General features: G+C 44.7%; 1 protein-coding gene across 2 annotated transcripts in view; it reads right to left on the bottom strand.

Moving 5' to 3' along the window:
- Positions 1 to 22,263, bottom strand: part of WARS1 (tryptophanyl-tRNA synthetase 1) — a 38,188-nt gene that overhangs the window by 14,343 nt on the left and 1,582 nt on the right. For both annotated transcript variants that reach the window (XM_004447650.3, XM_004447649.4), the window contains exons 2-6: positions 13,977 to 14,152; positions 8,363 to 8,576; positions 6,895 to 7,003; positions 1,941 to 2,060; positions 1,010 to 1,192 (exon numbers count right to left, since the gene is read on the bottom strand). In XM_004447650.3, coding sequence (XP_004447707.2) covers positions 1,010 to 1,192; positions 1,941 to 2,060; positions 6,895 to 7,003; positions 8,363 to 8,576; positions 13,977 to 14,087 — 737 coding nt within the window. In that variant the 5' untranslated portion in view covers positions 14,088 to 14,152. The remainder of the gene's footprint in view (positions 1 to 1,009; positions 1,193 to 1,940; positions 2,061 to 6,894; positions 7,004 to 8,362; positions 8,577 to 13,976; positions 14,153 to 22,263) is intronic.

The raw sequence follows: 22,263 nt of genomic DNA, 5'->3' as shown, positions 1-22,263 counted from the left end.
GTGGGGGATGCACCTCCCTCAGCAGGTCTTGGGACATCTTTTTTCTTTTGTTTACCAGGAGGTCCTGGGGATTGAACGCCGGCCTTCCATATGGTAAATGGGAGTTCAAGTGCTTGAGCCACAGTGTCTTTCCTCCCCTATGTTTATATGTAAAGTTTATGTAATTTAAATATCTTTAAAATATATATATATATATATAAAAATATATAAAAGAGTGCCTTGAAATGATGATCACGATGGCATCTATGACGCTATCTCACCCCGTCCCATGGATGAGACTTGCCGCATCACCTGTCCCTTGGACATCGCCAGTGTCTCCAGGGGGCGGGCAGTGGTCCTACATCTTAGGTGCTTAGTAAATAATTGTTGAGCTGAAGACCATTCTTCTTGTGGAATCTGACCAGTCTTATTTTTCTAACAGACTAAGGATGGTAGTCATTTGGGCTGGAGTCCAAGACTTGAGAGGTTTAAATTCAAGGATTTGGGGATAACATTTCAAAATGCTATCGTTTTGGCCTACAAAGCAGCCCATTTGAAAAACTGGGCTGTGAACTAGGCGACTCATGTAACTGGTGAGTCTTTTTCTCCATGAGGAAGAAGGTGTACTGAGAAACAAAAAGATAACCTAATTGTGCAAGACTGTCCCTGAAGAAAAGCCACAACACAGAAGTACTTCACTGTTACCAACAGTATGAAAATCTGAAATGTCACCACGCTATACCTGGGCATACCAACGACACCTTTGCAATGTCTGTAAATATGGAGGCAACAGTTGCATCTTTAAGATGCCGACATGACCAAATGCTTTCTATGTATGCACATGGCTTTTTACTTCCAGTGCTAAGGCAACAGATGGGTAAATAAACCAGATCATAACGTTTAAATAAAGGAAGAAAAACATTTGCCAAGACTTAAGAGCATTCTGGAATTTTCAAGTTTAGGTATAGTCCCTGATGACCTGATGACTCCGTCTATTTATTTAAAAGGCAGCCAAGCATTATCTCCTTACCCCATGTAGTCAAGGTCAGAGAAGATGAAAGTCTTCTTAATGTCAAAACCGCAGGCAATGATGTCCTTGGCATTTTCCACGGCGTAGCCGTAGGCCTGGTCCAGGGTCAGGTCCTTCCACAGGTACTTCTCATCATCCGTCATCTGGATGACCAAGGGCACGTTAAACACATCCTGCAGCCACCTACAAAACACAGGACAAGAAAGCTAATGTTTTCCTCTCCTGCAAGTGGAAACATAGTTGCTACTTTCCATGGACATTAAAACTTCCTTGCCTACAAAAACCATACGACCTTATCATGCCATGAACTTGACTATTAATAACAGTAAGGACTACCATTTCTTGATTATGGGGGCCCTGGGAAGCAGGCGCTTTACATACTTTATTTTCAAGACTTGCTAAGGTTTTTTTTTAAGGTTCCAGGGCCAGGGATTGAACCTGGGACCTCATATGTGGGCAACTGGTGCTCAACCACTGAGCCACATTGGCTCCCTAGAGTTGGTTTTTTCATTTGTTTGCTTGTTGTTTTGTTTTCAGGAGGCGCCGGGAACTGAAGCTGGGATCTCATGGGGGAGGCAGGTGTTTGACTGCTTAAGCCACATCCGCTCCCTTACTATATAGTTTTATGAGGTAGGTACTATCATTCCCACTTACAGAGGCGGAAACCAAGGCTCAGAAGTAACTTGCTTAGTCTGTGAACAGTGAACAGGACGACAGGTGAAATCTGCTGACTCCAAAATCATACCCCCCATCACAGCACGCTCTTGGCTATGCACTCCGGGACAAGCAGTGAACAGAAGCCACAACAGCACCAGAGCCCTACCACCCTGGAGGCAAATGTGGACTAGGACCGTCTCTTCAGTTCTCAACATGGCTTGGAACATTCCCACTCACTAAGAAAACAAGACAATTCATAAGATGCAATACTCACTTTGTGAAAATAAATGGGATGAGGTGCCCGAGGTGCATTGCTTCGGAAGAGGGGCCCCTGCCTGTATACAGATAAAATGGCTTCTTGTTTTCATAGGCATCAAGAACTTGATTCATATCTCTAAAGGAAAAAGGAGGAGAGGAAATAGTGTGATTTTCCCAGAAAAACATCAAGGCGCTTGGAAATGAAAAATAAAGACAGGAAAAAATCCAACATGGATAATAATTAGAGTTGGTTATCTGGGGGCTTATGATATAAAAACGATGGAAACTTCTATAGACATGGCTTCTCCTGTCATTGTTATAAAAGCATAGGACCAACAGGCTTGGAATAATATGCTTAAAAGATGGGTATGGCTGGGCAGCCACCTGAACTCTCTCGGAGTCCTTCTTAAGAGCGATGCTGACACACTGTCTGCGTCACACACCTCCCCTGTGGGGGACACCAAGCCAATACTGCAGGATCCATATTTAGGCTCCAGAGGCCTAAACCAGCAGGGTGTCACATAGTCCTGACGTCAGGAATGTCCCCTAGAAGCTCAGAGGTGATGCCTCCCCAGTTGGAGAGCTGAGCCAGGTTGGGACTAGGGGTCTTCATTGGGAAGTCACTCTGGAGTCATCCTGGGGACTTCAGGTCACAGATGAGGCACAACGAGGGGCTCTCTTCCATGGTGCTGCATGCAATCACCTGCTTGGCTTTTCCTTTCCCAAATTAACAGCTGCCTGGGCCCCATCTCCAGAGATTCTGGGTCTGGGGTAAAGTATGGAATCTGTTATTTTTAAAAAGTTCCCCAAGTGATCCCCATGTTCAGCAGGGTGGGAGTTTTGGTTTCTGGGCAAAGTGCCTCCAAATAAAAGAGAAACTGGGTAGGTGATCCAGTCAACAGGATTCTGAAAGTTGGCCCCATGCCAAAGATTAACAGCGATCACCTCTGGGCCAACAGGAGTGTGGGTGTTCCACCTGCTTTTTAAAATGAAACGATCATATACTGTCCCCACCCCCTTTTCTTTTTTGAGGTACCCAGGGGCCAGGGATTGAACCCGGGACTTTTTATGTGGGAAGCCGGTGCTCAACCACTGAGCCACATCTGCTCTGCATTACTGCCTTGTTATTGAGTAGCTGTAGGTTTACAGAAGTCATGCAGAGAGTACAGAGCTCCCATATTACCCGCCACACTCACGTAATTTTCCTTATTATTAACATTTGGCACTAGTGCTAGTACTATTGTTACAATAGATTACACAATTTTACTATAATTATACTATAATATATAAATTATAGTCCACAGTATACATTAGGGTTCACTTTTTTGTTACACATTTCTATGGGATTTTTGAAAATTGTTATTCTGGTAACATAGATATATTCACAATGTGTCACCATCGTTACATCTATTACCAACATTTTTCCATCATCCCAAACAGAAACTGTACCAATCGCGCAGGAATTCCCCATTCCCACCCCTTCCTGACTCCTGGTAACCTGTATTCTAGTGCATGGCTTTGTGAACTTGTACATCTTAATTATTTTATATAAGTGAGATCATACAATATTTATCCTTTCATGTCTGGCTTATTTCACTCAGCCTGATATTGCCAAGGTTCTTCCGTGTTGCTGCATGCATCAGAACTTCACTCCTTTTCCAGTCAAATGATATTCCCTTGTATGGATATACCACATTTTAACATTTATCTCTTGATGGACACTTGTGTTGCTTCCACCTTTTGGCAATTGTGAATAATGCCACTATGAACACTGGTGTGCAAATATCTGTTCAAGTTCCTGCCTTCTAGTCTTCTGGATGTACATCTAGAGGTGGGACTGCTGATCATGGAGTGTTGGCAACTGAATCACGTCCCCCAGAAAAGCCATGGTCAGGTCCCAACCCTGGTCCTGTGGATGGGAACCGACTCGTAAGGTGGACCTTTGACGATGGTGCTGGTCAAGGCATGCCAACTGAATGAGGGTGGGCCTTCATCCAATATAGCTGAAGTCCTTATAAGCAAAGCATACTGGACACAGAAAGAGAAGGCACGGGGGGCAGGAGAAGCTGGAGGTCAACGGAACCCAGGCGAGAAAGGAGCCGCTGCGCCATGCGCACTGCCCCGTGGGGAAGCAAGCCCTCCAGCCTGAAACCAGGGGCCAATCACTTCCTGTTGCTTATTGGCCCACTGTATTGTATTTGTTTAGCAGCTGGAAACTAAACAGACAGTAATTCTAAACTTAGCTTTCTGAGGAGCTGCCAAACTATCTTCTGCAGTGGCTGCCCCATTTCCACTCCCACCAGCAGTGTATGAGGGCTATTTCTCCACATCCTTGCCAACCGTGGCAATTTGAACCTGGTGAATCCCAAGAAAAGATGGTGCTCTTAAACTCATCAATTCCTGTGGGTGTGGCCCCTGTGACTGCATTAGATTCACGTTCGCTCACTTGATTAGACTGCTTTTGATTGTACTATGTCAGTGAGGCGTGACTCAGGCTAAGTCTTTGCCCTCTTGCTGGATCTTATGTTAACAGAGATACAGAGAGACACACATGGAGAAGGGCGGCTGTCCTATTGATCCTGCCGTGTGAGAGAAAGGATGGCAGGAAAAGAGGAGCCTGGAGAGGCTGGAACCAGCAGGGCACGGAAGCACAGAAAGCAACCCTGAGGGGCTAGGCCCACGGAGCAGCTCAAGGCTGAGGAGACGAGCCCCTCCATGTGCCTGATTGCCACAGGGCAGGACGCCAGGATCAACAGTAGCTGACTTAGATGAGAAAGCAGCCTGCCTTGATCTGGACCTTTTGTGGCCTTACAACTATAAGCTTTACTTCAGATAAATCCCCTTTATAGAAGCCAACACATTTCTGGTACTTTGCTTCGGTAGCCCTGTGGCAAATTAAGACATTTGTTATTTTTTTCTTTTTTCTTTTTTTGAGGTACTGGGGCCGGGATACTCACACCATATGTAAATATTAACTACTAACTCAAAAAGGACTAGAACCCTAAAAGTAAGCACTAAAACTATAAAACTAAGAAAACAGTGTAAATCTCTGTGACTTTGGATTAAGCTGTGTTCTCTTGGATATGATACCAACAGAACAAACAATCCCCCTTCTGCCCTCAAAAAGCCTAATTTAGATGTCAATAGAATTTAAAACTTCTCTTGCTTCAAAGCACACTACCAAGAAAGCAATAAGACAACCCACAGAATGGAAACAAATGTTTGCAAATTATGTATCTGATAAGAAAAACAGTATACTGACTATATAAAGAGCTATAACAATTTAACAATAAAAAGACATACAAAAGGCAAATAAACATGAAAAATCGCATCATTAGCCACCAGACAATGCAAATCAAAACCACAACTGAGGGAAGCGGATGGGGCTCTACTGAAAGAGCATCCGTCTACCACATGGGAGGTCAGGGTTCAAACCCTGGGCCTTCTGACCCATGTGGAGCTGGCCCATGCGCAGTGCTAATGCGCGCAAGGAGTGCCATGCCACACGGGGGTGTCCCCTGCATAGCGGAGCCCCATGCGCAAGGAGCGCGCCCCATAAGAAGAGCCACTCCATGTGAAAAAAAGTGCAGACCACCCAGGAATGAAGCCACACACACAGAGCTGATGCAGCAAGATGATGCAATAAAGAGACACAGATTCCTGGTGCCACAGATAAGAATCCAAGTGGACACAGAAGAACACATAGCGAATGGACACAGACAGCAGACGAGGGGGGGCGGAGGGGGAGAGAAATAAAAAATAAATCTTAAAAAAAACCCAAAAAGCATATGTCTACACAAAAACTTGTACATGAATGTTGACAGCAGCTTTACTCATAAAAGCCAGAAGTGGAAACAATGCAAACTGCCCACCAATTGATAAAAGCAGAAACAAAATACGGTATACTCAAACAATGGAGTATTAGCCATAAAAAGGAGTGAAGTACCAATACCATGCTGTGACATGGATGAGACTTGAGGACATGCCAAGTGAGAGAGGCCAGACATGAACGGTCACACACTGTATGATTCCATTTATATTCCACTGAACAGTCAAATCCATAGAATAGAAAATGGTTTAGCGGTTGCCAGGGGCTAGGGGAGTGGAAGAATGGGGAATGACTGCTAAAAGGTACAGGGTTTCTTTTGGGGCTGATGAAAATGTTCTGGAATTAGATAGGGCGATGGCTGTATACAGTATCATGAATACACTGAAAACCAGTGAATTGTACCCTTAGAAAAGGTGAATTTCACAGCTTGTGAATATCTTAATTAAGCAACAAGCTTTGACACATATTGTCATTCTGTCCAGAAAGTGGGCTGAGTGGGGCATGGAGAGCTTCAGGGGAACTGAAGAGTCTGGGCGGACTGCAGCGCTCACCCTGCTGCTGTTCGGGCGTGCTCTCCAGGGACCGAGTGGTGGCAGCAGAACAGAACTACCTGCCTCTACCCTCGAGTCCATGAGCACAGCATCAGAGACAGGCTTGCCCCAACCCAGGCAATCTGTGGGGGGCAGAGGCAGGAACCTCTCTGGAACCTGCCTGTTCTCTGATGGTTATCTGCATGGAATTTATGACCTGAGGCAGGGAGTGTCTGTGTTCACTCTATTAGTTTCTCTTTTGGTATTACTAAAGCACAGGCCAGGACAATAGGAGGAAGAGGTGCACAATTTCAGGAAGGCCGTGGTGCATGGCCTAGGAAATGCTGTCTTTGGATAATGATGATAGTGAGCTCTCCTGTTTTTATGATACTTTACAATTTATAGCATGTGAATCTCATCTGCCGTGAAGTCAGCCTCGGCCTTGGGAGGGGAGCAGTTTACAAAGGAAGGGTGGAGGGACGGGTGTGGGCCTGCAGAGAGCTGGTGACAGGATGGAAAGTGGCCACCACTGTTCCCAGGCCCAGGTGGCGAAAGGGAACAGTTTCCTAATGTGCTTTTGAACTCAGAGTGGAGGGGTGAAGAGTCCTGACCTGTGAGAGAAGAAGATGCCTCTGCGCAGGAAGCGGTGGGGTCGCTGGCCTGTGGCTTTCTCTATTCGATCTATCAGCTCTTTGTCAATCTTACTACTTCCGAACCGAACTGGGAAAAAAAAGGAAAAAAAAAAAAGAGATGACTCTCTGGGATGGCGGGAAGTTTGGTGAACAGATATTACTGAAATGAAAGGGAGAAATGAGAGATCTACGCACAATCTTAATGAACCCAAACGCTTGTAGGCCTTCTGTTATGGGTCCTACTTCCCAATACAAAATAAAATGTCTTCTTTTTTTGAGGTACCGGGTACAGGGATTGAATCCAGGACCTCGTATGTGAGAAGCTGGTGCTCAACCACTGAGCCACATCGGCTCTCCTGAGTTGGTTTTTTCGTTTGTTTGCTTGTTGTTTGTTTCTGTTTTAAGAGGCACCAGGGGTGGAACCCGGAACCTCCCATGTGGGTAGCAGGAGCTCAACCACTGGCACCACATCCTCTTCCTGTCTTTCTTATCAACAATGACAACTGAGAGCACAACGAGCAGAACAGAAAGCAAATTACAGAATAAAACATTCTCTTGCCTGGAATTATATTCTTGTGGAAAACATACCTGGGACACAGTAGAGCTCAGCAACTTTTTTTTCGCATGAGGTACTGGGGATTGAATTCAGGACCCTGACACATGTAAAGCAGGTGCTCAACTACTGAGCTGCACCTGCTCCATAGCTCAGCAACTTTTGAAGACTACATACATACACACATGCACAAATACAGCTGTTGTTTTTAAAGATATGATTTTCATACATTGACAACTATAATTTTTAATATTTGTTGAATTTATGTCTGTCCTCAAATGAACTTTCTGTCATTGATGGTCTATAGTTAAGTCATAGAAAATGGCCTTAACTTAGGTAAAGCTATTTTAGTTCTGCTTCTTCTTTCAAGATTTTGAATTACCTTAGCCTGAGGACTTTCCAGTTGCCTGGGAGCAGTATTTCCTGAGCAGGGAGACCCTTAAGGAAGGGCTGGACAATGATGACTTGTGACTTGTCAAGAGTCATCCTTCTTACACTTACTTTCGGCTCCATAATCAATATCACCGGGGAAGGAATTTAAGTAATCTAGGCCTGTGTGGTAGCTGCTAAGTGAAGGACAGGTGAAAGGACTGTAACGGCGACCATCTTAACGGACTTTTCCCAAGTGCTGAGTTGCTCAAAATAGGAAAAGCTTCTACTATATCTATCTACTATAGATCATTATTTTGAAAGAAAATTTTTACTGTATTTTATTTAAAAAAGAATCCTATGTGAATATAATGCACATTTAAAATAATTTAGAATCTATATTTTTCTTGGCATTGAAGCTTGACTAGATTTAGATTACGTCACAATTAAAAAGCATCCATGAAATCAACTCAAAGGAATCACATCGCAGTCGAGGCCTTTCCTGGGGAAGAAAGGAGGACATACCAATGAGCTTGTCATAGTCGATGCCTTTTGCACTGCTTGTCTGTACCGTCCACGGGTCCACAAAATCCTCTTCGGCTTCCGGAGCCTCTGGGCCACTAGTACTCTCGGGTGCCAGGTTCCCTGGAGAGCAGTTGGCCTTGTAATCCTCTCCCGTTGCAGCTTTGTAGCTCGTTTTCAGTGACAACAACATCTTTTCTGCAGAATCAATTTCATCCTGAATGAGGGAAATCAAGTTGCAGGCTGAAGACATTAGTAATAACTAACACTGCTGAGAGCCTGCAACGTGGCGGGCGCTGTGCTCAGTGCTTAGTCTCACGACAACCCTATGAGGCGGGCCCTGTTGTCACTGTCCTTCACCAGTGGCAGAGTCTGAGCCTCAGATGGGTAAAGGAGCTTGCCCATGGTCACAGAGCAAGTCATGGACCTGAACGCATTTTATTTTTATCTGTTGCTCTGGCGCTATGGGCTGCTACCCCAAATGCTACAGGCTAACTGTAGTGGCACAACAAAGTTAATGGCCTAAAGAGTTCTCAAAAACCACTGATGCCAGAGAACATGCACGACAAGTTCCCTTAAGTGAGCCACACCGAGTTCTACACTGGAACTTGTTTTCTCATTTCACAAAGGTTGACATGACTATGGTAATTTAACCAACGGCTGCCACCAAGGATAGTAACAACAGCTCATATCAATAGCATGGAATCAGGTAAAGGCAAGGAGAGAAATGTAGGCTCTCAGGTCATAAATTAATCCACCGGGAAAAAAGTTACTTATGCTTTTTGCAGTCTTATCAAACTGTCTGAAATGTTTTCATATTTATTGTTTTAAAATAAGCCATAAGAAAAAAAGGGAAATGTAAAATGTATCCTTGAGTAATGGGGAAACTTATTAAAGACTTCTTCCAAGACTCCACACTAGCTACCCCTGGAAGCTGGCATATAAAATAGTAGGCCCAATTAAGCGGATTAGTCATCCTGTGCCCCAAAGCTCTACTCCAGTAATTGGCCTTGATGGATTAGATCAGAGAGAGTACACACAGTCCAATCTGCTTGCTAATTAAACAGTCATATCCCCATTCAGAGCTGACACAAGATGTGCTAGGAACTGGGCTTCCTTAGGCAGAAATGGTGACACCAACCTCCATTCTGAGGGAGAACTGCTGTCAGCAACAGCACCGGGGCCTTCGAGGACTGAGTGTCAAACTCTAAAACTACCTGGAATTCATCACTCAAATGACAACAGATTTGGAGAATCAATAACCTCAGGGATACAACTAATACATGAGATGAGGTGTTTGCCCACATTAGATTGGGAAGTTATAATCTACTCATTTTTTTTCAGCAGTGTCTGGGCTCGTGTTTGGAACAAAATAAATGTTTAGCAAGCATTATCTGCTGAATCATCTTTGAAGTAAACTGCAGTCAGTATCCTTTAATCACTGGCTGTGTTGACATTTCATACTCTATCCGGCCTAACTGTGCTTGCTAGGAGTCTCTCTGGAAGTCAAACATTTAACTAATGTCCTGCTCGAGAACCATCTACCATCTGGAATGCGGTTGAAAAGCAGGCTTGTCTTGTCTATTTTTTGTTCTCTATCTACCATGGACTAGGCTGCTCAAACAGAATTAAAAAGCTGATGCTCTGAAAGAAAGCCAGACCAAAAGACTATCTACTATTTGATTAGAGTTCAAACAGGTGACACTAATCTATGGTGGATATCCTGGTAGGAGCCAGGATGGAGGCTTCCATTGTGTGGTGGGAGGGTGGCACCTATGAGTACATGAAGATGGTTTCCAGGGTGCTGCCACGTTGCTTCTTGATTTGGGCACAGTTACGCAGCTGTGGTCATTTTAGGAAAATCCAGTGAGCTGTCCACGCATGGCTGTGTACATTTCTATATGAATGGTATATGTTTCAATTTAAAAGATTACTAAGTGGAAAAGATTTGAAAAGACTCTGTTCTCTGCCTCACCCTCACGATCCAGTGTCATTTCTTGAGTCGTTTTCCACCTCAACTACTCGCAGTCCCAGATCCTGACCTAGCCTCCTAGGAGACGCCCTGCTTTAGTGAACAATACATTGTTACTGCTAGAAGTGGGTCTTATTCCCTGGAACATGGGAGCAGAAAGGAGTGTCAGCACCAGAGCCCAGACAAATGTCAGGAGCAACTGGCAAAAGAGTCGGTCCCTCTCAGAGCACTGGTGCTCTCAGGGTGGCTCAGCTCTGCTGCTGGAAGGGATTTTCTAAACCATTAAGGGCTTCTCTTGCAAACATATTTCAGGGTCAGATACAAATTTCCTTGTGTTAATCATCAATTAACTCTGGTCTCTCTTGCAGCTTCTGCTCTTTCTAGTTGTGTGCCAGCTGACTGCATTTGTGAAAAAAGAAACACAACACTTGGAAGAGTTATTCTGTACTGCGCTTAGCACTGCTCATTAACTAAAGAAAACACAGTTGCAATTATTAAGAATTATTAACCAAAAACGTTTAATAGATATTTTTCAGATTTAATGGTAAATGGACAAAAACATCACCATTATACTGCGAAGAATGGGCGTACAGAGGCAAAGAGTAACGTCTGGGTGTTCTATGTATTTCAGTGTTTTTTTTTGAAACACTTTAGTTTAATCCATTGAGCCCCACCTGGTGAGTTAATTTCTTTCTGTGAATAATCAACTCCTTTTGCTGACATCACTTTCTTATGGAACTGTTTATTTCCTTTAAAATGTAATGTTTATTTGGGGCCCAAACAGTCAAAATAAACTATCAGAGAATGAAATAGTTGAAATCATCTGATGACATGGACGGAAGAGATTCTTGAACAGACAGAAGGGGTTGAAAGCTGTGGAAAAGGACGTCAACGTGGAAAAGGAAGTCATCGTTGTGGAGCTCAGGAAGTTCTGTGATACCATTCCAAAGGAAACAGAGCACTCACATTCTAGTTAAATATGCAGAGTGATTAGATATACTTCTGAAACCTACTACCACCACAGCAGAGGGCTGTGAAAAAGGCACAGTCCCACAAGGACAAAGGGAATAGGAAAGTGGACAAGAGCCACAAGATTTTAGAAGGTGGAATGCTGAAGGATGAATGTTAACTGATAGGGCATGTGAGAAAAACAAAATTACTAAGACATCATGAAAAAGCTGTGAAGTGACCAAACTTACAGTGCTGTGGAACCCACAAGAGGTTCAGGTGTTAGTGGCACTTACAGCAGTGAGGGTGAAAGTGCCTTATAGAAACAAGGGTTGGCTGAAAGTCTGTTTAAGTAGTAGTTATCTGGGTCCCCACAGAGCCAAGTGACTGTCACTCCCTTAACAGCCCCTCCCCTCCAGAGGTTTAGCCCCTAGAGAGGACTCTATTAAGTGTCAAGACTGGGGGGTACGTTACGTAAAACGAAGGCAGGACACCACGCTGGAAAGGAGCTTATGGGAGTGAACCCACCGCCCAGCTTCCACAACACTGCCAGCCACTCTCACCCACTCTTGACAGCAGACTGGGGGGGCAACTAACCAACCTGAAAGGAAAGATTTAAAGACTCTGACCCAACACGGAGGATTCCTGGACAAAAGGGCACCATATGGGAAGTGAACTTGACCCAATGGATAGAGCATCCACCTACCACATGGGAGGTCTGCAGTTCAAACCCTGGGCCTCCTTGACCTATGGAGCTGGCCCACGCAGAGTGCTGATGCGCCAAGGAGTGCTGTGCCACGCAGGGGTGTCCCCCGCGTAGGAGAGCCCCACGCGCAAGGAGTGCACCCCGTAAGAAGAGCCGCCCAGCGTGAAAGTACAGCCTGCCTAAGAATGGTGCCGCACACATGGAGAGCTGATGCAGCAAGATGACGCACCAAAAAAACAGATTCCCGGTGCTGCCGATAAGGATAGAAGTGGTCACAGATGAAAGCATGGCGAATGGACACAGAGAACAGACAAATGGGCGGGGGGGGGGGGGAGGAGAGAAATAAATAAAAAATAAGTCTTTTAAAAAAAAAAAGGGCCCTGTGTGATGTCCCTCCAGCGAAGTGGGACCTGCATTGATGGTAAGCTCCTCCTACATGCAGTTTCCAGTCTGCTTTCAGCGCTCCTTCTAAACCATGGGCAGACAGACAAGTATCATATATTACTACTGATATGAAAGGCAGAAAAGGAAAAAATTAACTTGGAGGAAATCGAGATTATAAACGGGGAGAAAACATCAGGAAAACTATCAAGCTCTCAGAGACACAAGAATGACACTGAACCTAAGAACAGGATGCTATAAGGCAAAGGACATTCAGAGATAAAAAAATAAAAGAGCGCTCTTGGAATTAAAAATGACAGCAGAAATGAAAAACTCAAAGGGGATAGAAGTTGAAAGAAGCAGAAAAAGCAATGGAAAATAGAAGCAAAAAAACAAGAAAATCAGAGGACCAGTGTGAATAAAAAAGTCTGGAAAGAGGGGAAAGAAAAAATAGAAGAGAGGATATCAAAGAAGCAAGATAATTTTTGAGAATTAGAAGTCACGAGATTCTGATTGGAAAGGAATACTGAGTACCCACCCCAAGAAATTTTAGAACACTGGAACAAAGAGAAGATGCTGCAAACCTCCAGAGAGAAAAAACTAAGCAACGGCATCGGACTCCTCTACAGCGACTCTGGAAGCTAGATGGCAATGGAGCGATGGCCTCAGAATTCTGAGGGAAATTACTTCCAACTTAGAATTCAACCTAGAATTGAAAACACTGCGTAGTTAACCAACAATAGGTAAAATAAAGATAATTCCAGTTTGCCAGATCTAAAAGCGCTATTTTGCACTTTTTTGGTCAGGAACCATCAGAGGATTTGCTTGGCCAAAGGGAAGGAGTAAACCAAGGAAGTGCAAGGAATTAGGAAGAGGGGATCCAGCAGGGATAAGGCTGAAAGGGAAAGAAGAGCCCGGCCAGAGCTGCCAGTGCCAGCCAAGCAGGCAGAAGGTCCCGGGAGGGGCCTCTTCAAGAAGAGCTCGACAGGCTGGTGGAGGGAGTGCCGAGAAGACAGTCACTTGTCTGGAGCAGAGTTTGGAGATACATTATCATTAGTACATAAAAAAAAGCCGAGTAAACAGAAAATAAGACAAATATTAACTCCAGAGAAAACAAGAGTTGGAGGAAAGGAAAAGTGCTCATAACATACTCCACGGTCCAGTTGTCAACAGACAGTGTTTACGCAGGCCTAATAACGTCAATACTAACATTGATCTGGCCACACTGCAGTAGAGACTGGGAAGCTGGGGGGTGGGAAGTGTCGTAACAGTGCTGAGTCCTCATCTTCCACAACGAAGGACAAAACCCGGAAATCAACAAGGGGCAAGGAAAGCGTGATATTTACAGGTACAGGAGATACATGCCAAAAGAGTCAGCTAAAGGAATGGCAAATGCTTGCTTCTGGGAATAGTAAATAGGGAAAGACAAGGCTGGAGGAATGCTGTATTTCACAAGGCATGCGTCAACAATACTGATGAAGGAAACAGCTATTTAAGATTACAACCAGTTATAGAGGGAAGAGAATCCTGGGAAGGCTACCAGGGTCGGGGGAGCCTAGAGACGCAGGATGCTCAGGGGCATGTTCGGAGGACCCGACAAAAGCGTGTACCTTTGAGGCCGCTCTGGCTTTGAGGGATCGCACGAGCTCCCCCTGAGCAGCGATGCTGTTAGACAGCTCCAGCGGAGAGGCACTGGGCTCGCCGTTGGGCACGCCCGCCATGGCCCAGGGTCTGGAGGCACAGCTGGTTAAGGCGTCGAAGGCTCTGCTCGGTAGGAGAGATGAGACTGCATGGGGAAAAAAGAGAAAGAGATGAACAAACTGTCTTAGGGGCTTTGCCTTTTGTACGCTTAATCCTTCTCCTTTCCACGAAGGCTGTGTTGGGTTATAATAAAGGACGTGGCTAAAATAACACTAATGAAAAGCAGCAGAAATTTGGAGCCTTGAAAAAGAGGAAGAGCGATGCCTGGGACGAGGACCAGCGGAGGTGTGGCAAGGTTCTGACTTCAGGCCTGCAGAGGAGGATCCCCTAATCGAGACAGACTGCATCGTTTGCTGTGGCCCTGGGGCCTCACCCAGTACCTGGGACACAGGAGGTACTCACATCTGCTCAGGGAATACAGACTGATGTGCTTTCACAAACCCAAGTTCATCACAGCTAAAAACATTCTTGGCAAATTGTTATTTGCTCTGTATTGTAACTGCCTTGGGGACAAACTCCTGGGGTTTTGCTTCTATTGCCAACACACTGGTGGTTGCTGGCCAGCTGCTTTGCTCCCAGGGAAAGCGAGGTCTGGGCTCGAAAGGGGCTTACCTGGTCTGGGCTCCTAAAGGAGTAAGGGCTATATTTAGCCTGTCCAGCCCAGATGCTGCCTCATTTAATTGCAAACCTTTGAAGAAGGTGTGCCTGCACCTGCTACTAGTCATTACTTAGTATTCACCTTCAAGGCGGGGCACAGGGCAGGGCACCCAACGCTGCCCTGTGGGCAGAGACTCAGCCACAGTCAGCCCCCCTACCCCACCCCCCACCCACTTTGAAACCAGTCAGAAGCCTGCAGAGAGCTTCCCACGACATCCATGCCTGCCCTCGCTGTTCCTTTACTCAGGTAACTTGGGGCTCTTGTCCTGAGGTAGCCTTCCAGATGCTGGGACTCATCACCCCTCTCAGCCTGCTTCTACAAGTTTACTTAACACTCCAGGAGCCTCACTGTGCACCAGGCACCATTTGACAAGCTCTCCAGATATTTCTGAATCCATACAACAATCCTATATGGAAGGTACTATTTTTGCCCCTATTTTACAGATAGGCAATTGAGGCACGGAGGTGTTAAATACCTCACCCCAGGTCACACAGCCAACACTGGCGGTGGGGGAGAATTTGAATCTGTGCACCGTGTATCTCTCTGCCTATTCTATTTTTCTCCATCTTTCCCTCATGTCTCGTTCCCCGCTTGTCTCAAGCAACCCTTACTTTAGATTTCACTTCCTCCAGGGAGCCTTCCTGGTTCTCTTAGAGATCTAGCACCCCGGCTTCTCTCTAACATAGCACTTAACACACTGCTGGGTGGGTTGCTGCCTGGTTCTTGTCTCCCTCATTAGACCAGACTCCAAAAAGGCAGGGGCCTTGGTTACACGTTTGCTGTCATCTCCCTAGTTAGCGCCTGGCATAAGCAGTTTAGGGCTGGTGTGCAAAAACTGGTGGCTGAATCAATGACCCTGATTATTAACTTCATTATCGAAGTTGAGCTGCTCTTCTGAAAGCACGAGGCCACTAATATCACACTACTGAACGCAAGAAAGGAAAAATAAATGTGGCTGAGCTGATGCAAGATGTTCCCCCTTTAAGAGCAAGAAGTTCTTACTACATTCTAGACAGTTTTCTGTTCATAGTATTAAAATTAAAATAGAAAACTGTGTATTGAGGAGTAAAAGCTTCTGAATCCCCCATTTCTCGGCAGTGGACTTTGACGGGATTGGGAGCAGTGAGAGCATGCTTAGAGTGAGGAAACCCCGGGGCACGTAGAAACAGTGCTCCCCTGAGGCCCCAGACCTGAGCTTAACCTGAGCTCCGAGACATCCCCGCCAGGTGGCCTTGGGTGGGGTTGCCTCCACTTTCTCGGAGTTCAGCTCCTTATCTATGAAAGGTCACCATCAGGAACATCTGCACCTCCCCCAAGGGCTGTGATTAGAACAAGATAAGAAAAAGAGGACGTGGCAGCATTTTGTACCCTGCAAAGCAGTACCCGAATAAGTTATAAGGATTGCTCTTTGTTCTGTTAGGGTTGGGAACTTGGCTTATCTCCCAGTTCCATCTGCAACTTGCTGCCGCACCTTGGATGAGGAGGAGGATGAAACGAGGACAATCATGGCAACACGGAGCGGCTACCTTCAAGTACTTCTGTACCTGGTATTGTCCTATGCATCTTATACATATTTGCTCTTTTCATCCCTACAGCAAACCTGTAAGAGAGATTTGTCTCCATTTAGAGATGAGTAAACGGAGGAAAAGAACGTGAAAACCTGCCCAAGGTAACACAGTAAGTGGTAGAGAGGGAATACAAACTCAAGCAGTCTGACCCTAGAGCCTATACTCTCAGCCATTGACACACAAGTTACTTACATTTATTTTTTTAGGTGGAACTGGGGATTGAACCTGGGACCTTGGAAATGCGAAACAGGTGCTCAACCACTGAGCTACAGCCACTCCCCTACTCATCTTTATTGAGCCTCAGTCTCTCAATTATAAAATGAAAATTATAGCAGCAACACTTCACCTGTAGGTTGTAGCAAGGATTAAGTATGATAATACAGATAAGTGAAAAGTCTAGTGCAGGACCTGTCCCATAGTAGAGGCTTAAAATATCTATTATTTTAATGTTTCATTAAACATTTAAAACATTTTTCTAGTAATGTTGCAAACCAAACATAAATTTGAGGCATAATGTATTTTTTTTAAGGAGGTACTGGGGATTGAACCCAGGACCTCATACATGGGAAGCAGGCGCTCAACCACTGAGTTACATCTGCTCCCCAGTGAGAGTTGTTTTTTTTTTTTTCCTATTTGTTTTTAGGAGGTACCAGAGATCAAACCTGGGGCCTCATTCATGGGAAGCAGGTGCTCAACCACTTGAACTACATCTGGCTCCCAACTTCCAATATATTTTTATTTATACATTCATTAAATACTTGTTTTAAAAAGTATATAGGGAAGCGGATGTGGCTCAATTGATAGAGCACCCGCCTACCAGGGTTTGATACCCAGAGCCTCCTGGCCCATGTGGTGAGCTGGCCCATGTGCAGTGCTACTAGACGCAAGGAGTGCCATGCCACACAGCGGTGCCCCTTGTGTAGGGGTGCACCATGTGCAAGGAGTGCACTCCGCAAGGAGAGTTGCCCCACGTGAAAATAGCGCAGCCCGCCTAGGAACACATGGAGAGTTGACACAGCAAGATGACACAACAAAAAGGGACACAGATTCCCAGTGACACCTGACAAGAATGCCAGTGGACACAGAAGAACACACAGCGAAATCGACAGAGAACAGACAACGGGGGCGGGAAGGGGGGAGAAGCAAATAAAAATAAATCTTAAAAAAAAAAAGTATATAAATTTTACTGAAACAAATCATATAAGTCAATGAAACTATGAAACCAGGAAGGGACGCAGTTTCTTTTCCCTCCTTGCTGGGAAGCACCTCAATTCCCAGAAAGGGAAGTCTGGCATGATAACTGAGACATTAACAAACCTCCCAGGTTAGTGAGGCCTTCCAAAGAGAGAAGGAATGAGGAAGAATCTTCTGACCAGTAGAAACCCCCAGGCTCCCCAGCAACCAGCTGGCCACATCAGCCATGGGGCTGCTCCCATTTCTCCCTGGGGTTTTTTGCCTACATCAACTAACAATCCAACCTCCTCAAAATCAAACACTTTCACACCCCACGGGACTTTGTCAAAAGGGTGAAAAGGCAGCCAACTCAGTGGGAGGAAATATTTGGAAATCACATACCCAATAAGGGTTTTAATATCCAGGATATAAAGAGATGCTACAACTCAACAATAAAAAGACAAACAGAACAGTTAAAAAATGGACAGAAGACTTAGACATTTGTCCAAAGAAGAAATACAAATGGCAGAAAAACACATAAAGAAATGCTCAACATCACAATGATTAGGGAATGCAAATCAAAACTACAATGAGGTATCATTTCACACCTATTAGAATGGCCACTATTAAAAAGACAGAGAGCTACAAGCGTTGGAGAGGAAGTGGAGAGATGGGAACACTTATTCACGTTGGTGGGAATGCAGAGTGGTCCAGCCGCTGTGGAGGACAGTGTGGCAGTTCCTAAAGAAGCTGAATATAGATAGACTTGCCAATTCACCCTGCAATACCACTACTGGGTATATACCCAGAAGAACTGAGAGCAGTGACATGAACAGACATCTGCACACCGACGTTCATAGCAGCATTATTCACGACTGCCAAAATTTGGAAATAACCCAGGTGTCCATCAACAGATGAATAGATAAACTGTGATGAAAATGATGAAATATTATGTAGCTGTAAGAAGAAAGGAAGTTGTAAAGCTTATGACAACATGGATGAACCTGCAGGGCTTATGTTAAGTGACGCAAACCAGAATGATTGTGTTATTATGAACCAAGTATACAGTGTAACATATTGTATGATTTAAAAAAATTTATATGTATCTAGTACATTTAATTGAGGTATGTACGTTTTTATTCAACTGTTTTTTTTAGTTTTTAATTGTTTATGTTTTCAACTATTAAACATACAAAATAAAGTTAAAAAAAAACCCAAACAATCCAAGCGATGAAAATTAGAGAGTCACAAATGACCAAACATCTTGTTCAGATTTTTTATGCATTACCCCTGATTGTCCTGACTCTTAGGGCTGGGTAGTACAGTGTGTGTTCTTGTTTAGTGGAGGAGAGGCAGATGGCTCAGAGAAGTGAGAAGAGCCCTTCTAAGATTTTACCACCAGAGTAAAGCCAGGATCTGACATCAAAACCCTCTCCATCACATGCGCTCCCTGAATTTCAGCTGCTCCTGCTGCTGGGAAATGACTTTCACCCTTCTGTGCCTGGAGACTCAAACTCCATCTCCTCTTTGCAGCATTTTCCTGCACCTCTCAGGCCAAGAGGGTGACTCTGTCCTCTGTGGTGTCCGAGCATTCCATCAGTAACTTTATTAAAGCATTTACACCCTGTCTTCTCCATCAGACAACAAATTCTTCCATGTACCTGGGACACAGTAGCTTATCAATAAACATTCATTGAATGAAGGAATTTCCTAAGTCATCAAGTTCAACTTCTTAAGGTTTCTAATGCCCTCTTATAAAATGCCCTTCAAGTGCCTGTCCAATTTCTTTTTAATTTACATATTTTTATTTGAAAATGTTTATTTAGTACAGTGAAACTGAATTTTAGAGACACTGGATTAGCATTAGTTCATTATAAAAGAGAGACATGGAAATTATCTACATGATGAAAGATTTCAGAACTTCAGTGGAATGCACAGCTTCACATGATGCCATTTTCATAGTGATCCATTTCAGTCTACCTACTTCCCAAGAATGTCACCATCTCTAAGTAAGAAAAAATCCTTATCGTCTAGAACTACTTTGTTGCTTCCATATTCTGGGAGAAGAACTTTATCTCCAACTTTCACACTAACTGGTGGAAGAGCTCCACCCTTTCCTTTAGATCCTGGTACAAGAGCTATTACTGTTGCCTGCGATACTTTTCCTTGGGATTTTTCTGGAAGCATAATGCCTTCTTTGGTTAGTTTTGGCTATATTCCTCTTAATCGCGACTCTGTAAAAGAGGGGAAAAAGCTTTCTATACGCCTGTCCTGCCATAGCTCGGCCGCTGTAACTTGAACTCTGCTAAGCGTCACCACCGCCCCAAAGACAGACCTGCAGCCTCTGCTTGTCCAGTTTAAGTCTGATTCCCCTGTGTAGACTTTGAACAGTCTCCTGTTTTAAGAAAAAAAAATTGTCCGGACACTAAGCTGAGCCTTCTGAAATCCAGGGAGAGCATAGCTCATCTGCCGTGTCTTCTCTCCTTCAGGTGGCACATCTTCAGGCTTCTTCACTCGTGGCTGTCTGCCTACCATCCCCATTATTCTCTTTAGAATTCCCTTCAGTTCTTTACCCTTGACCTTCCAAAAATGTGGCACCATGCATGGGAGGCAAAAGGCAGTGGCAGGAAGGTCTGTGAGTAGGATGAAATCCAAGTAGAAATCAAAAGTACCCTTGACAATTCTTAGGGAAGAAGCCAGGTAAAATGGATGACAGTTTCAGGGTGAGCCCCATACAACCACATCTCCCCCTACTGTGGAACAGGCAAAAGCCTCCTTAGTGGAGAACAGCTAGAGTCTTTGAGTCTGTATTTAGGGGACGTGTATTAGGGAAAAACATGTAACTTTAAACATTAGAATTCCATGAAGAGGCATTGCTGTGGACTGAACTGAGTCCCCCATAAAGACAGGTTCAAGCCCTGACCCCTGGCACTGTGAAGGCACTCCTATGTGTGAGTAGGACCTCTGAGATGACAGTAGTTAGGAGAAGATGAACTGGATTAGGCCAGGCCCTGATCTGATATGATTTGCATCCTCATATGGAGAGGAAATTTGAACACAGAGAGAAAAAGAGAGGGCTATGTGGAGGCAGAGATTGGGTCATGGCACTCCTGCCAACACCTCAGTTCCAGACTTCTCGCCTATACACCGTGAGACAAAATATTTCTGTTAAGCCAAGTACTCCGTTGTGCTCTGTTAATCAGCCATGACAAACTAAGACAGGCACACAGGAACCAAATCTGACTAAGGGACCAGTGGGTCAGGTGTCCCCATTCTAACGGCCACAAGGCGGGCTACCCGGGTGCACAGCAGGAGAGGAGAGTCACGTACACCGATAATTGGCGCGTGCAGGTGACGTAACTTCGGCTGTGTTTGTGCTCCAGGAGTGGTCAGATAAGCAGAACACAACTATTAGCACCCTCATTTTGTGCACCCAGCCACTTGCTTCTATTATCGTGTGTTCTTGTTCTTCACCTCAATCTGTTCAACATCTTTCTTTCACTGTGACTTAACTTTTGGAGTTAAGATTAAAATGAGAGGTTTTTAAACCTGAAGTTCATGAACCTCTGAATTTACATCAGTAGTTTGCAAGGCATCGGTATGTGCAGGGTTCTCTGCTGAGTATCTAGTTCTCATTACATTTTCAAAGGGGTCTGGGGTGCACAAAAGGCTGATGACCTGTCTTAAGTGTTGACCACTCAAACTCTAACAAGGCTTTGCACCTTTGTTAGGGAAATCTGCGACATCTATTTAACAAATTCTACAAACTGAAAGAAAATGAAGCCACGGTCTGTGAAGAAATCTAATGTCTCTTCTAAACCAAAGTACTGAGAGCATAAAAGGAAGACTGCCTACTCCACAGCAGATCACCATGTACCTTTCAAGAAGAAGACAAAAAGACTCTCAAATATTAACTCCCCACTCCCTTTTTTAAGAACTTCTATCTTGTGCCCATTCTGAAAGGTCATTCTGGAGGAGTGTTAACAGGTACACTGTACACTGAAACTGGGGTGAGGAATGGAAAGAACAGAAATTTTTAACAGAACACTAGGACAGCAACATGGCCTGTTCTTGAAGCCGGCTAGTGAGAGAGGGAATCAATAGATGGATCTGGAACCTGGCAAGAAGCCCACATGAATGTCAATACCAACAAGACAGCTGCCGGAAGACCCTCCCCAAGATAATGCCATTCAGAACAAGAAGCCTCTGGAAGCCAGGAGAAGTCCCAGATATTCCCCAAGGACTTTATCATTGGGCCCTCCTGGGGGATTGATGGGTGGGATAATCAATCAAACCAGCAAACGGCTGGAACCCCTCTCCTGCCATTGGCAAAGGGGTGGAATAATTAATGGCTTGAAAGCACCAAGCCCTTTTGCTCTCTTGCCTTCACAATGTCCTGGTGCCAGTCCAAGTGCCTGTTCCTGCCCTCTGTGCCCTGCTCTTGCTGTTTTTCCCTTGCCATGATCACTACGCAAGTAAAACCTGGGCATTATAATCTACAATGGGGAACTGTAGTCTGTAAATCAGCCCTCTTTATCACTTTTCAAGCCCTTTCCTCTCTACCTGGGACCTGTGAGCTGTTATTTTCTTCCATTTCTCTTCCCTCCCTACCTTAATAAATTACTGGCCTAACTCACCCAACGTGCTCTTGAAATTCATTTCTGCAGCATAGTCAAGAACCTAGACAAAATCTGGTAATGTTCTGAAACCATCTCAGAGATTAGTATACCCCAATTCTGCAATCTGTGGACAGGGTTGCATCAAGGCAGCCAGTGCTGGAGTTGCCAGGTGCCAGGA

The sequence above is a fragment of the Dasypus novemcinctus genome, chromosome 3 (genome assembly GCF_030445035.2).
Source record: "Dasypus novemcinctus isolate mDasNov1 chromosome 3, mDasNov1.1.hap2, whole genome shotgun sequence".
NCBI classification, from domain to species: Eukaryota; Metazoa; Chordata; class Mammalia; order Cingulata; family Dasypodidae; genus Dasypus; species Dasypus novemcinctus.
The sequence above is the reverse complement of the archived record's forward strand: the minus strand, read 5'-3'. Positions and strand labels throughout refer to the sequence as shown.